This window comes from Harpia harpyja, chromosome 14 (assembly GCF_026419915.1).
Source record: "Harpia harpyja isolate bHarHar1 chromosome 14, bHarHar1 primary haplotype, whole genome shotgun sequence".
NCBI lineage: Eukaryota > Metazoa > Chordata > Aves > Accipitriformes > Accipitridae > Harpia > Harpia harpyja.
The window spans coordinates 32,549,667-32,564,753 of record NC_068953.1 but is presented as its reverse complement, the minus strand read 5'-3'; the positions used below and the strand labels follow the sequence as shown (position 1 = coordinate 32,564,753).

General features: G+C 33.9%; 1 protein-coding gene across 3 annotated transcripts in view; it reads left to right on the top strand.

The window, feature by feature from the left end:
* LRRC49 (leucine rich repeat containing 49) overlaps nt 1-14,609 on the top strand; it is a 52,624-nt gene extending 38,015 nt beyond the window's left edge. For all 3 annotated transcript variants that reach the window (XM_052807197.1, XM_052807195.1, XM_052807196.1), the window contains 6 exons: nt 1,778-1,929; nt 4,784-5,021; nt 6,317-6,502; nt 10,448-10,557; nt 11,219-11,369; nt 13,473-14,609. In XM_052807197.1, the coding sequence (XP_052663157.1) occupies nt 1,778-1,929; nt 4,784-5,021; nt 6,317-6,502; nt 10,448-10,557; nt 11,219-11,369; nt 13,473-13,679 (1,044 nt within the window). In that variant the 3' untranslated portion in view covers nt 13,680-14,609. The remainder of the gene's footprint in view (nt 1-1,777; nt 1,930-4,783; nt 5,022-6,316; nt 6,503-10,447; nt 10,558-11,218; nt 11,370-13,472) is intronic.
* Nucleotides 14,610-15,087: the final 478 nt, after the last annotated feature.

Genomic DNA, 15,087 nt, shown 5'->3' with positions numbered 1-15,087 from the left:
GCCTTTTTCCATAGGCATATGAAATAAACTACCTTTTTTTTTTTTTCCCCCCATTTGAAAAAAGGGGCTGTAATAAAACTTGGTGTTTTGTGTTGGTTTTTTGTCCCCAGCCACAGAGTCTGTCTTAAAACAGAAATGTAAATGTTCAATTTCAAAACAAATAAAGCCTTTCTAGCCTTCAGGACTTTTGGTACAGCCTTCTAAATCCTAATCATTATTGTGGTGTTTTCTTGTAACTTAATCAGCCCAACAAAATATTCTAAAGGATAGAGAAACTAATGTAATGATATTTAAAATTATGATATTAGACAGGCTTTTAACACTGGTAAGAATTGATAAAGGTGGTTAGCTTATGCTCTAAGGAGATAATTGTTAACAGGGATTTACCTTGCCTGAGATTCTTTTGGACCCAATTTGAGGTGATTGCAACTTGAAACTAAGAAGTAATTGCTGTTTCAATTCAAAATTTCATAGCATTGAAGTAGAATATTCATTAGTACATCCAAAGAGTATGCACCTTTTACCCTTCCCCTGTTTATGGGTAAAATTAGTGACAAATACACAGGCTGCCTATGAACTGCTTTTTATACTATATAGGGCAAATTTGGGTTTGCCTTTTCCCCCCTGTCCATTTCAAAATATCAGGATGTTTGTCTGTATTCAAGTTCCAATAGTGATGTTCTGAAGTATATGAGAGAAATTAGATTCTTAGAATATCATGGTTTCATTTTCTCCATGTTTTGTGGATGTAAATTTATTTTATGCAAAGCTCTTCTATAATACTTACTTCTCAGAAATTTTTTAGTCACTGTTTGAGTTTCATTGAGGGTAGTCTTGACAGTGAGATCGCTGACTTCCAGAGAATGAGATCTGGTTCAGAAAAACCAAATGAAGTGAAACTAACAATGAATTTACCCTTTGATATTATTTATGTTGTGCAGTTTTCATTTGATGAGAGTTCAGTTGCCAGGCCATGAGCTCTTACAAAGCACCTTGTTGTTTAACCTTTTAAAGTATGTTAAATTAGACGTATTAAACCATATATATCTATATGATACAATAGAATAATAACCTCCATATATAATTGTAGTTAATTGACACAATTTGCATGACTATACAAGAACAAGTACTTAATAGACTTCTGAAATAGTGGTTCATTGATAAGACCTGTCTAGAATATAAAAACTACTTAAAAAAAACTATTACAAAATATTTGAACTTAGATCTATTGTAGTCCTTGTGTCTATCACAAAGGTAATTTCATTTTCTGTTTTTATAAAATGGACTTTTTACATTTTTCAGAAGATAACTTTTTTCCTCCCCACAGAGTATGTTGCAATTACTACTAAGACTTAACAGCAGTTGTGTAACTGTTTTAGCTTAAGTGCTAGGGTCACTCTAGGAGGAAAGTCCAAGCAGTCTATCCTGTTTTGTGGGAGAAGTATTACAAGCAGCTCCAGACTGTCAAAATGAGACTTCTGTGGTTATCTAAACTAAATAATTTAACTTTATTCTTTCACAAGTTGTGGATGTATTATGTTACTTTTCTTGTTTCTATTACTGCAAATTTTGTGTAATCATTCGTTTGCTGGCAGTTATGCAAAATAGCACTAGAATGATGCACTGATTTTAATGCATAACCACCAACCAGTACTATCACTTCTTCAATTTAAAACATTTAAAATGTTTTGATTAAACAGCACATTTCTTTCAGAACAAACAAGTGTGTTGATACTGCACTGTCATAACTTATTATGACTTTTATATCTTGTTTCAGGAAAAGAAACGGTTAACGATTTGTAATATTGCTCGTCAGTGGGAGATACAGCAGAATCGAATAGCTCTTGTGGCTTCTTTAAACCAAGATAAAGATAACGAGCCCTGTCAGATCAATGGCAGTGCTGCATATGTATTTCCTGAAGAAAGCAGGTATTTTGTTGGGAAATACTTCTTGTTCATGTCTTATATTCCAGGCTACTACTTCTCACTTCTGACATCTCACTGTATTTCATTATCAAAAGTAATATATCCAAATTAATCCTGAAAAGATGTTTTACTTTATGATTAAACCTGTTGGCCATTAGTAATAAGTAATATATATTAAATAGTAATATAACAGCAACTCATTGTCTGTGCAAGCTAAATTATTATGTGATTTTGCTAAATAAGGGAGGTCTTCATGTCTGCAAGAAATGTTAAATATGAATTCTTGAGCCTTCTTAAGGCTGTTCATTTCCTTGACAGCTTAGATTGTTGCCTTCAGTTGAAATGAACAAAATGAGGATGTATGAGCATTACAAATGTTTGTAACCTCTTTGTGTATCAAGACCTTTCATAAACTGAGTGTTGAATTCATGTTCTTAGTTTGAACAGCATCATCTCTTATTGGACACCTTTCATACCCATGCTATTTTAACAATAGCAGTTCTTTGACTTAGGAAAAATTATCTTAGGAATAAAACAAAGATAATTTTTGCATTGTTGGTTTAAAATATAACTATATTATTTTTGTGGTGCACTTTGTGGCTTGCTTTTTTACATCTAAAAGGTGGCCATCTGGCATTCTATATAATTTAAAAACCAAATGCAGAATTTAATGAGCAATGTGTGCCTTAGATTGGCTAAAACCAGACTAGCACACTTTCAACCTGGCTACCTCAGGCAAAAGCCTGAAAAAAATAGGCTGCATGAATTCAGTAGCAAGTACAGCTTCTTGCTGTGCCTGATCAACACTGGAAATACCAGGTACAGGCAAGAAGTCTTTGCCTTTCACAAACAGAACCCATTGGAGTTTCAGTCTAGTATTGGCTAGACCTGGTTTTTATATGCAGTAGAGTGCTGCATCTTTTGAAACATTTTTTTCTTTGCATTTTTAAATTGCTATAATCCTTTCTCTTCTTGAGCTTCCAAAGCTTTCCCCTGAACATATGTTTAGTCACTGCTTTCTTGCCTTTGTGGTTTCTTCACAATTTAATTCAGTGTTAGTAATCATCCCCTGTGACCAAGTCAATGTAACTATGGTAGCTTGAGCATCATCCTGTAAATGAACAGATTCTCATTGCTTGAGAAATCATGCTTTTAAGTAACATTAAGACTTTTTCCATGGAGTTGTAGGAAAGATCTTGGTGTAATTCTATCTCTGCTTATGCTGGATACAGTGAGTAAAGTTGGTTTATTCCTTGTAGTTTCCTGACCACAAATGTTAAGATTCTTTTGTCAAATCTACAGTAGTAAAATATAATGCATAAAATCTGTTTCCATGTTCTTGTGAAAGTTTATGTAGTTTAAGATTTGTAGAATATGTTGTAGCAATCAAAGTGGTTAGTTTAATGAAATATCAAATTTCAACCTCCCTGAGATGTTAACAAAATAAACCACATGCTTTATTTGCATATATTATAGCTCTCTTATGCAAATTACAGTGCATTTAGTTTTCTGAACTGGAGACATAGAGTTGGAATTTTTCTTTTTTATGACTGGTTAGAGAAATGAAAGTGTGATAGTGATCTTTATCACGAATTTATATTGGTTTAAATGGATTAATGAAGATGTGGCCATGTGCTTTCGAATTAAGAAGCTGTAGATAACACTGCCTTTTTTTGCCTTGAAGCCTTATTGTTCTTTAATCCCCTCTAAGTTAAAATTGACATTGATCTACTACTGTGTTGTATAATGGTGAAGAATTTCAGAAGATATTTTCAAGATGAGTGACTAAGCAATAAAATGGCAGGTGAAATTCAGCATAATTAGTAAGTACAGCTTCACATATGAAGCGATGAACTCTCAACATTTCCAGCCAAGAGTGAAAGTTTAGAGTTGGTTGATTTTTGTCAAGAAAACATCAGTCAAGTGATCACTAGTAGTCAAAAAAGCAAAATAGATTAAAAATACTAGGAAGGTAGTAAAGAATAAAATAGTAACAATCATTACACAACTTTCTAAACCTGTGATTTGTGCTCATCTTGAATTCTCTATGCACTTCAGGTCCAGTCAGCTGAGTGTATCATGTTGGAAGTAAGATGCAGAGAGATGAGAGTTGAGAATACCTGGATTTATTGCTTAATTTTAAAATCGCTCTTGTGACTTGGAAAGATCCCATTATTTTAAAGAAACGCTTATTCATCCCTATTAGTTATGGCTTATTATCCTTGTTTAATCCTTAAGATTATTCTCATCTCTAAGCAGTATAATGAATCCTGATATCCTGATCTGATAATGGGACATATGGGTTTGAGGAAAGAGTAGTACTCTTGTTCAAGAACAAAAATAACTGTTCAGTACTGTGAATAGCATTATCCTGGATTGGTTTTAACAACTGTCTGTTCTTAAAGTGATGACTCGTGTCAAAACTTTTACATTTCATGTAGAAAACAGAATGTGAAGGTGACTTTGCTTTAATAATAGACTGTTTGAAATTGTTTTTACATATCTAAAGCAACACGAAATATATTACCATTCTGAGTTAAAATTTTTAAGCAGATTATTAAATGAATGATTTCTTTATTTATTTAATATTTTCCCCCTGCCCCTATCCAACTCAAATACACCCAGAGCCTTTCTGCCAAAGAAGTAGAACATTTGCAATGTTACTTGATGGAAAGAGAATTTTCCAGCCCTTAATGTTTTTGATCCAGATTAGTTACTGCAAATGAATGAATGCTGAGAAATGCAATCATATTTGACAGTTGTGTTTTGATAAATGAAAGGACTATCATTCAATAGAATGATGTTACTACCTGAAAATAATCTCATTTATATCACTACATTTTTATTTCCTCCACAGGTCTCTTGATACAATATTGAGCAGTGCAGTACAAGGCTTGTCTGTTCTTGAGTCTCATTTAGTGGAAGTGGAAGGAGACACTCTTTGCTTGTATGGTGCTGGAGCGCTGGAGTGCCTGGATCGAAACTGGAGTGTTCAAACAGCTGGAATTATTGTCACAGTCTCCTTTATGTTCATAGAATTTGATGAAATTGTTCAAGCATTAACAAAACTGAAGATAAAATTTCCTAATTCTGTGGTAAGAATGCCTCAGATTTCAGCTGTGTGAACAGCTATGGAATATGTATTCTCTAATAGAACCTTAATTTGGTATAGTTACCCTTGAGTGCTTTCATATAAATAGATAGGTTTGTGAATTACATATTTGCTTGGTGTTACCCTATAATGCCAACTTTAACTTGAAACTTCCTAAAAATCAAGACTTAAATTTACATTCTCACACAGGATGGTGTTTTCTTTTCAGACTGGTTATTATTTCTCTTAATTCCTTTGACCTAGCTGATTACTTTTAAGTTGGGAAACTGATGTGTAAATACAGTATTGCTCTTCTGTAATACTGTTATGGATTCATGGTATCAGGAGACCTTCATTTGTGTTGTGAGTTCAAAGATCAAATAGCTGATAGGATAAAAAGAGAGAGGTAAAATTCAAAGGGAATAGCTAGCTAAATCAGTACAGCTCTTGGAATTCCTCAGTTCTTGATGAAGCAAAACAACATAAGTGAGATGTCCCTTTAGTACTACTTTTTTTTCTGTTTTTTTTCTTGGACATTTAAATCAGTTGTTTTGAAGCAAATAGTAAAATAGTGATAACTTATATAAAGCAACTTGCTACTCGGATGATATGCCTCTTGAGCTTCCTGATTCTTATTAAGGTTTTGAGTATAACAGAAATTAATGGTTTAATTGAGTTCATGGGGAACTTAAGACAAATTTATCTATCTCAATGAAGCAATTGGTTTTTTGTTGGGGGAGAAATTCTTGGGGGGGGGGGTAGCAGAATCTCAACTAAATTTTTATCTTCACCATCAATTTTTCCTCCTTCCCCTTACCTCAGTAATGCTACCATGTGGCCAAATATATCATGCTCATAGGAGCGCTAGTGTAGGGCATGGTTCAAGGAAAGAGCAGCATATGACTTAATGCCAGCCTGCCGTGGACAAAAAAAGCAGAATATTTAAAAACATATATGGTACTTATTTTTATGTGTGGATGTTGCAGTTGCTTTACTTGCAGAATTAAACATTGTTCAAGTAGTATCACTGCTTTTTGAAACATTGAAAATATTAGTGCTGTTACTAAAGGGTTTATAAATTACTTAGGGGCTTGTAATGTTGACATTTCTAAATATATGTAATACACCAATTTGTATGTTTTGCCACGAAGACCTCAAATGAAGTGAGCTCAGTTGCTTCATCCAACCTAAAGACTGTTTGAGTTTGAGAAGTGTTTCAGTGGCGCAGAACAGCAATCATTGTGTTCACTCTTTATTGTTTCCTTATTTAATTTATTGTGGTTTGACTTTTTTTTTAAGCACCTGAAGTTTAAGGAGACAAATCTTGTGACGCTGCAGCAATTCAATGCATTAGCCCAGATGCATCGCATTGAACAGTTGACAGTTGATCCTCAGGGAAATCCAGTTGTCAACTTTTCTTTGTGGAAATACTATGTTCTGTTTAGACTGAACCATTTTAATCTGCAGAAGATAAATGGAGTAAAGGTAGGATAGTGTTGCTTCCTTCCTACTGTTGGTCTTACAAGATAAATTAGCATTATTTTTAAAAAAGCGGATGAACTGCGAATAAAACAAGCAGAACCCTGTTAGTGTCCTTTCAGTATTGGGGGCTGGGAATTTTAAGACGACTTCACCATGTATTTTTTGTGTTGTGCATTTGTTAAGTCTAGCTGTACTGTGTTATAATTAACAAAGGTGATAAGATTCTTAGTTGCCATAAAAATGTTGTATTGTCTCAGATGTTTGCGATTGCAAATGACAGTCCATATCTATACCTGAGTGGTTGGGATTTACCTGAAGGGAATTTTTTTTATTATTTCTGCATGTGTTTCTAAAAAAAAAAAAAAACAAAAAACACAAAACACACAACAAAAAAAACCCCAAAAACAACTAAAAAAAATTTTTTTTAAACTGCACAATTTTATTTGATTTTAAGAAGCACTTCATTATGTTCAAAATGATCACAGTGCTGACACTGAATACTTGTGCAAAAATGTGCATTTGACAGACTACTTAGTAGTTTACAGTATGTGATTATTTATTTTTTCCAGTGTTACACAATATAGCTAAAATCATATTTTCTTCTTTAAGCCTATCACAGGAAAAAGTCTGTCAAATAGACTTTTTTTTTTTTTTCTCCTGCTTGCTATGTACAAGATTGTTAGTGTGGTTTTTTTGTTGGGTATGTATTTTATGTTTAAATAAATAGAAAGTTAAGACACTAATATTGCTATTCTTTGTACTTTGTATTCCCCTTTACATCAGTTGAAAGTAAATTTATTCAAGCATATAAAATGTTTATTTTACACTTGGGCTTTGATCATAAAGGGAGCGAGAATAGTTATGATGCAACAGTGTTTTAATGTGTATTCAATTTAAATGCTAAATAAGTTTAAGTGGTGTTGTGGAAGTTAATTAGAGCAAAAATAATACATAGCTTTAGTGTGTAGATCTGGTATTTTAATTTGCTCATCATCGTCATATGTTTTGGATTAGTTACTTGTTATCTGATACAGCCATAGCATGAATGTTGTGGTTTACTTGGGTTTAGTTCTGTAAAACATGCATTAGTTGCATGGAAGAGCAGGAGTGGGTTAAAGAGCTTACCTGAATTAACTATCAGGGAAAGGATGAGAAAAGATGAAGGCAAACATGACACTCTCCAACAGCACAGTATCTTGAAAAGAAAAAAAAAAAAAAAAAAGTGGTAGTAATCCCACAAGAACTTTAAAATAACCTTGAATTTACAAAAAATGCCCATCAAAGTTGATTTACAAAAAAACCACAACTATTTAAGCAGACTTTTTGCTACTATCTCAAAGTCAGCAAATTCAGTCTTTGAAGGGAAACTTTGAATTTAATAGTGCTTGGGGATGGGTTTAGTAAATGGATTTACATGTAGCACAGCATGCTTTTTATGTATGACATATATCAAATCTTACATACATATGACTGAAGAACATTTTTGTCCTCAACAAACTTTTTCAGCCAGACCACACTATATGAAGATGTGCACACAGAAATTTTTTCCTAGTGTCATTAATCATTTGAAAAGTGTCACAGCCAAGCAGAAGAAAGAGATGAACTCTGATTGCTGTTTTTCATTAGTCTGCAGCAGAAGTCATGGTATCCAGCTTTGCAGATGCATATTACCTTTTCTTTTAAAATCCATAAAAGAAAATCCTGTTTCAATGTGAAGAATACAAACCCCTGAAGTGTGCTCTCAGACTTTAGATCAGCCCTAAATAATAGTTTCAGATGATGGAAAGGGAAATGTGCATATTCTGCTATTCTGATTACCATTTGTGTGCAATGTTTGTGAAGACTACTCTGTTGCCAGCTCTAAGGTACACATAATTGGGGAGTAAAAGCAATATATACTAACTGAATTAACTAAATAAATTGCATAACTCTAACACTTTTAAACTTAAAAGCTTCCTTATACTTGTTGTTTTTTGTTGTTTTTTTTTTTAAATTTTCTCCCCAGCCTCTCTCTTCCATTCCACTTGTGTTCCAGGCTAGAAGCTGAGTCTTAGTCTCCCCCTAACAATGATTTTGTTCCCTTGTCAAACGGCTACATTTACTAACTGTGAAGAAGCAAATTCTTTTCATTGAGATACACTACTTGAAGTTTTTCCCAGTGATACTGATCTCAGATTAAGAGTTGTCAAGGTCTGAAGTTACTAAACTCTACAAAATGCTTTATACCAAGTGGTATGGCATACAATATAACAGATGCATCATATTTACTGAATTGGTGCCTGTTTTCTGTACTTGCCAAGTAGCAGGCATAATAGACTTAAATTTATGTGAGATTACAGTTATAATGTTTTTGTGATTAATGGAGCAAACAAGGTGCTGGAGTAAGATAGAGAACACGAGTTTCTGTGAACTAGAGAGTGTATTCAGCATTGCTGGCTCTGTTGACCTGGTCCTTATGCTTCTCTTAACATAAATAAATAAATTAAAATCACTTATTTTTCCAGCAGACACTTCTGCCTGCAGTGGTCTTTGTTTCCCTAGCTGCCTTCTGCGCTCTTTGTTTTAGACCTTGCTTCTGTTAACAGATTGTTTAGCGAGGTCATCTACTCTTAGGCTACTAAATAAAACTTATTTAAGTGAAAATGAGCAAATCTAAACACTGAAAATGGAATTGACTTTACATTTCTAATTTCCTGATCTATGTTTTCGCTGGTGAATTTCTCCCTGCATTATGCTGTTGCAGTGTAATTTAGGCAAGGGTAGATTGTATAGTCTATAAACATTAAACAATATAGTAAAATTATGTTAATTTGGATCAAAATTCCATTTTAATCACACATTTGAATAATACAGAACACAAAAATTGTCTGGAAATACTTAGTAACTATTGTGAGTATTGAAGTTTATTTAATAATGGGTTGCTTTCCAACAATATGTTATAAGATGAACGGAAATTAAATTTGATCTAGAAGTTAAGTAGTCACTGAGTGAGTTTCATTGTCCTGTGTTATCCAGGTCAGATTTAGATGATCATAAAGATTTCTTCTGCACTCACTGGAAAGCCAGGAGTCTGGAAACTGTGCCAACAAACTTCTGGCAGTTGAAGTCAGTTCATAGTCTGGCCATCAGGGCAGGAGAAACACAGGCCATGGTCTCCAGAGGTTACGAGCCAAGACAAACAAAAAACAACAATCACCACCAAAAAATAAACCCCTTCCACCTTCTTTATACAAAATAGAAATGTGTAAAATTAATCTTGAAAACTTTTCAACTATTGAAAATTAAATAGACATCTGTAACTTAGTGTTGACACAACCGTATGGATGATATTTAGAGAAGTATAATGGAGGAACACTTATTTTGGGGGGTTGAAAAATGCAGAGAAAATAGTCTTTCTTTTTTTTTTCTTCCCCCTTTATTTTCCTCTCTAAAGCCTCTGTTTCTATTAAGCCTTCTCTATGATGCTGCCAAAACAAGAGAGACCATAACTTCTCTTTTCACATGTGGGTGCCCAGAATCTTTTCATTTCTCCAGCATAACTTGATCAAAAATTTTCCAGTAGACCTTCTGTAAGTGCATGCAGTATGGAGCAGAATTAACATGTCTGGTCTTCAGATACTCTATGTAAGAATTTGTTATAAAATTCTTTTCATGAAGACTATCGTGAAGCACAGGGGTAGCATGCGTATACATTAAAGTTTCCAGAATTACAGGAAATAAAACAAGCACCAGTACCTCATTTGGTTTCTTTTAAAGTACACTTAAGGTGCCAGTAAAAGCAAATCTACATTTTGAAGATATGCCTGGAACAGATCTGTATGCAGTGTTCTGTATAACAAATTTCAGTTAATTCTCGATGTACATATATAATGAAATATCAATGTGCTGGTTTTGAAACTTAACTTTTCTTTTTTCTTTTTTCTTCCCATTTTCCCCCTTCCTTCACAGGTTACTGGAAACGATATTGTAATGGCAGAAAGGCTTTTTGGCATTCTGGCATATGTAGCATCTTCTGAGCTGCCACATTATCGCATGCTTTCATTAATTGGAGAATCTAGGTAAAATAGAATGAACGGAACTGGAATTTGTCCAGAAAGTATTGTTTAATTCTGTTGCACACTGTCATGGTAAATTCTTTCTAGGTGAAAAGATAAAAATTTCACAAAAAACATCTTATAGAAGGTAAGTTCTCTGCTTATTGCAGAAATATTAGCATCTCCTGATTCATGTAGCCAGAGATTTTCACAGAAGTATGAAGTCTGCTGACTAAGATTAAAAGGCACATCCACACAAATGTACTGCTTGTTTAATTCTCCAATTGTACTGGTATTGGTGAAGATTTATGGACTTTCACAATGAAGACTGTCTATTTTTAGTGGGTGACTGTAACAGTCAACAGATTTAAGAGTTGGTGCTATAAGAAAAAAGGTGCTTAAAATATTTTTAGTCTTCTGTGATATATACTTAATAAGTTTAAGCTGCAAGACTTCCTATTTAGGAGATGCTATGTGATACATGTCAAAAAGTCAGTTGTATAGAAGCAAATTAACAGAGGGTCGTATGTATTTTGAGTAACTTGAGGATGCAATAAACTTGAAAGTTCATATAGTATCTGTTCAAAGGGAGAAAAGAAAAAAAAATTCACAATCACTAGAAACATCTGCACTTTTAAAAAGTTTCCAATAATTAAAACTGTAAATCTCTATCATCTTTTCACAGGAGGAAGCAATTCCATTATCTGCTGGAGGGAAAGGGAAAGAAATCTGGGATTGGGAGTGAGGAAAGTAGTGATAACAGAAGTGGAGGGGAAAGCACAACTCGAGCAACATTGAATTACATGACAAAGGACTTTCATATGGAAAAGCTTGAGGTACGTATATCGTTACAAAATACTTTCATCCTCTATTATATAACCTTGGGCTACTACTCACAGAATTTGTCTATATATCAAGCTTCAGTTGTGCTATTGAGAATGGTGGTCTTAAAATATCACTGCTTACCATATATACACATATGATGAAACATTTCATCTCTCTGATCTTTGCCAGAATACTGGATAATTGTCAGTTTCTGTCTTTAGTGAAGTGGTTCCTCAACAGTGCCACAGTCTCAGAAATATATTCTCACCTACAAGCCTTACGTTCATAACGAAAGGTACCTGCATTAGTAAAATATAAGAAGTGTGCACAGTTTTTTACAAAGAAAAATGTGTATTGCACCTTAGGATTTTCTAATGGAATTAGAAAGCCAGAAAGTATATCCCAAAATGAATTGGTGAAGAACACCTTCAGGCAAGACTTGAGATAGCGCAGGCTGGAGTAGTAAAGAGCTGTTTCGTAGCTTTTAAATGAGCTACAGGAAAATAAATATATAGGAAATGTATTAGGTTTAATAAAATTGCAAGCTGGCTTGTTTCAGACAAGTGCATCAGTCACGCTTGTTTTAGTTTGCATTTCTGATCTGCTAACTCTTTTGCTTGGGCAGAGGAAAATTGTTCCCAGGGAGAACATGCTTCTTTCAGCCACAATCTTCCTTCTGAGCAGTATGCACCCTGCTTCCCACATTTGTCCCGTTACTTGCTTTTTGAATTCAGTTATTGCATTGAGGTTTTGTTATCTCAGATCCATAGCATAAAAAAGAGACAGTGACTGCATGTGTGGAGAGATGAAATTAAAAAAACTTTTTCATTTCAAAAGCTGTGATAGTAGCTCTTAAAACTTTGAATGGCATAGAGTTAAGATAGTGAAGCGTTCCTCTTGTCCTTTACCATGGAACAAGCGCTTTAATAAAATAAGCTTGGCGTTTGTACAGTCCACTAAATATATACATTGTTTTCTCTTCCCAGTGCAGAAATTTACACCTTGTCCTTTGTAACAGTGTTATGTATGTGACAGCAGATATTACAGGATGTCACAAAAGAAGACAGGACATGGTTTAGTGGGCATGGTTGATGGTTGGACTCGATGATCTTGAAGGTCTTTTCCAACCTAAATGATTCTATGATTCTAAGAGTAAGATAGGCAAAAAAGACTGATGTCAGTTGCCCATCAGCAGTAAACTAACATAATAAATGTGATTGAATAAGTTTGTCGCTGAAGATGACAGCCTGAGTCACTGATTAATAATTTGATTTTTTAGATGAAACAACTGGAAAGTATTTTCTCTGCTTTATCACTTATTTAAGAAAACTTCCGTTTTGATGGCCTGAAGCATGACCTAACATTTTTAACAGTGCCATAAATCAAACTAGTTAGATATTTAGCACTAATATAACTTACTGTTCAAAGTTTATTATGGCATTTTATAGAAACGGGGATTAATATGGCTTGAGTGACTAAAATGCGGAGCTAGTAGTTGCACAAAGTGCAATATTTTTTATTATTTTTTAAAGGTTCAGGTTCCTTCAGTATCTAATGTAGTACATGTTAGCAACCATGCAGTTGTCAGAGTCCATCAGGTAACCTGTGGAAAGGCTGCATACTGGCATATTTTCCTGTGACAATATGCTTAGTTCTTGTTAGGGCAGGTGGATGAACATGTACTTTCCAACATGTACTTTCCAACTATTCTGCTATAATCATGAAAAGCTGGGAAGGGAGAGAAAGAAGGAAAGTAGTCTGGTGCCTAATAATTTCTGTAAATTTTCAGTGCTATGCCAGAAGACAACGAAAATCATAATGCTGTTAAAAGATATTTACCTGACTATTTAAAAGTAGATTTCAGATAAATTAATGAATGAATATAATATGAATATTATGAATACAGTAAGATTCTGTGGCCGCACTCATAAAAGCTTGACTTATACCTTGGGCCATGCAACTTAAAACCAACAGGAGGAAGTGTGCAATGGCCTCTTTGCCTGCTAATCGCTCTGTTCTTTAATTCATTAAATTTTTGTGGTTGTTTTTTGTTTGCTCTTATTTAACCTTTTCTTCCTTTGTCTTATACAATGTGTAATGGTTCTCCCATGCAGGAAATCAAGGAAAGAAAAACATTTTGCCAGACATACGTCGAGAACTTAGTGAAAGAAGCAGCTGACATCAATATGAAAAATGAGTCTTTGCAGAAGCTCTGGCCTCAAATGTTCATTGAGCTTGTCAGAGATGCAGTGATAGAAATACGCAATAAAAATTCCTACATGAAACTCTGCTTACAGCGTATCACTGATCAAAAACAGTAGAGTCAAGGCTTGTTGTCTTGCAAGATTTTGGTTTCAGTAGTCTATGATGTTTTACAGACTTGAAACAATAGGATATAAAATTACCATCACTATGGCATACTTCACTCATCCCACTCCATGCACACACACTCCTCAAAGGGATGCCTTTAAATCTTAATTTACTCTTGATAGTTTTGAAATAAAGGTTTACTTGGATACTGCTTTAACAATGCTTCCTTGGCTAAAGTGATGACATAGAATAGAAGTAACTTGGTGATTGTCATGTTTTACTAAGTTCTTTTTTATTTTTTTCTGCTATCCTTGCTTCTGTAGTGCTACAGCATTGATTTTTAAGGAACAAATTTACACTCTGCTTGCCTTATTTTTTTATTGAATGCTTTTTAATTGTCACGTTTTTGACTGCTGCTGTTTAAAAAAAATCAAGAATAGTAGCTGATTTTTTTATGAGCAAAAGCAAATAAATTATTTTTACACCCTGAACTTGATGAAGACTTATTATTATTATTGTTTAACTTGTGAGGTTATAGAACACTTTTTCACACCCAATGCCATCACAGTGCTCAGTATATCAGCATTTAATGAGCCTAATTCTCAACTGAACAAATGTCCCAAACTTGACTTCAGGTGTTTTTCATTAATTTAATTTGTATTAGTTTGTGTGAATTATTATAGGTAAAATATGAATTCGAGGTATATTCACTTAAGCTTTATTTTTGTTCTGTTAAAATATGTTAATACAATTTTTTTTGTTTCTTGATTACTGAATTACTCATTTTTGACGTTTGTCAAGGTCAAATGAGCTAAAATGCATGCAGTACATTTGGTAAGGAGACTGATGACTACTGTTCAGTTGTAATTAATTTCTGTGACTGTGTGAAAATTTCATATTTGTTATCAATAAAAATAAATTCTTCACTTTTGCCCTTCACAGATACTGTAAATAAGTACTGAGTGCAAAGAAAAGACTTCTGCTTAATGCTGCATGAAGAGATGAGACACAACTTGCCCCCCAAAATCAACTGTGAATGGGTAGAAAAAAACCACATTCCATAGTACAATAAATTCCACTGTAAACACCTTACCAGCTTCTGCCCAGAAATTGAATTTAGGAACTGTTAGCAAGTCCAGGTGATTCCCATGGCTAGTGTTTATATGCAGGAAGAAGGTCATGCCATTTAAACTTATTATTATAGTTCCATTGTATCTTAACTAAAACAATCCAGAACCGTTGTGCATTCTTTTACTCAATTCAAATTGATCTTCTTTTACTTAAGCACATTTATAAAAAAGAAATGTTCATAACCAAAGGAAACTTCCTGCAAGGGTTTCTATGTCTCAAAACTAAGTTTATTTTTAAACTTTACCTGGACAAGACTCTCTGGCAAAGTAGAGATGCAAATACATTTTT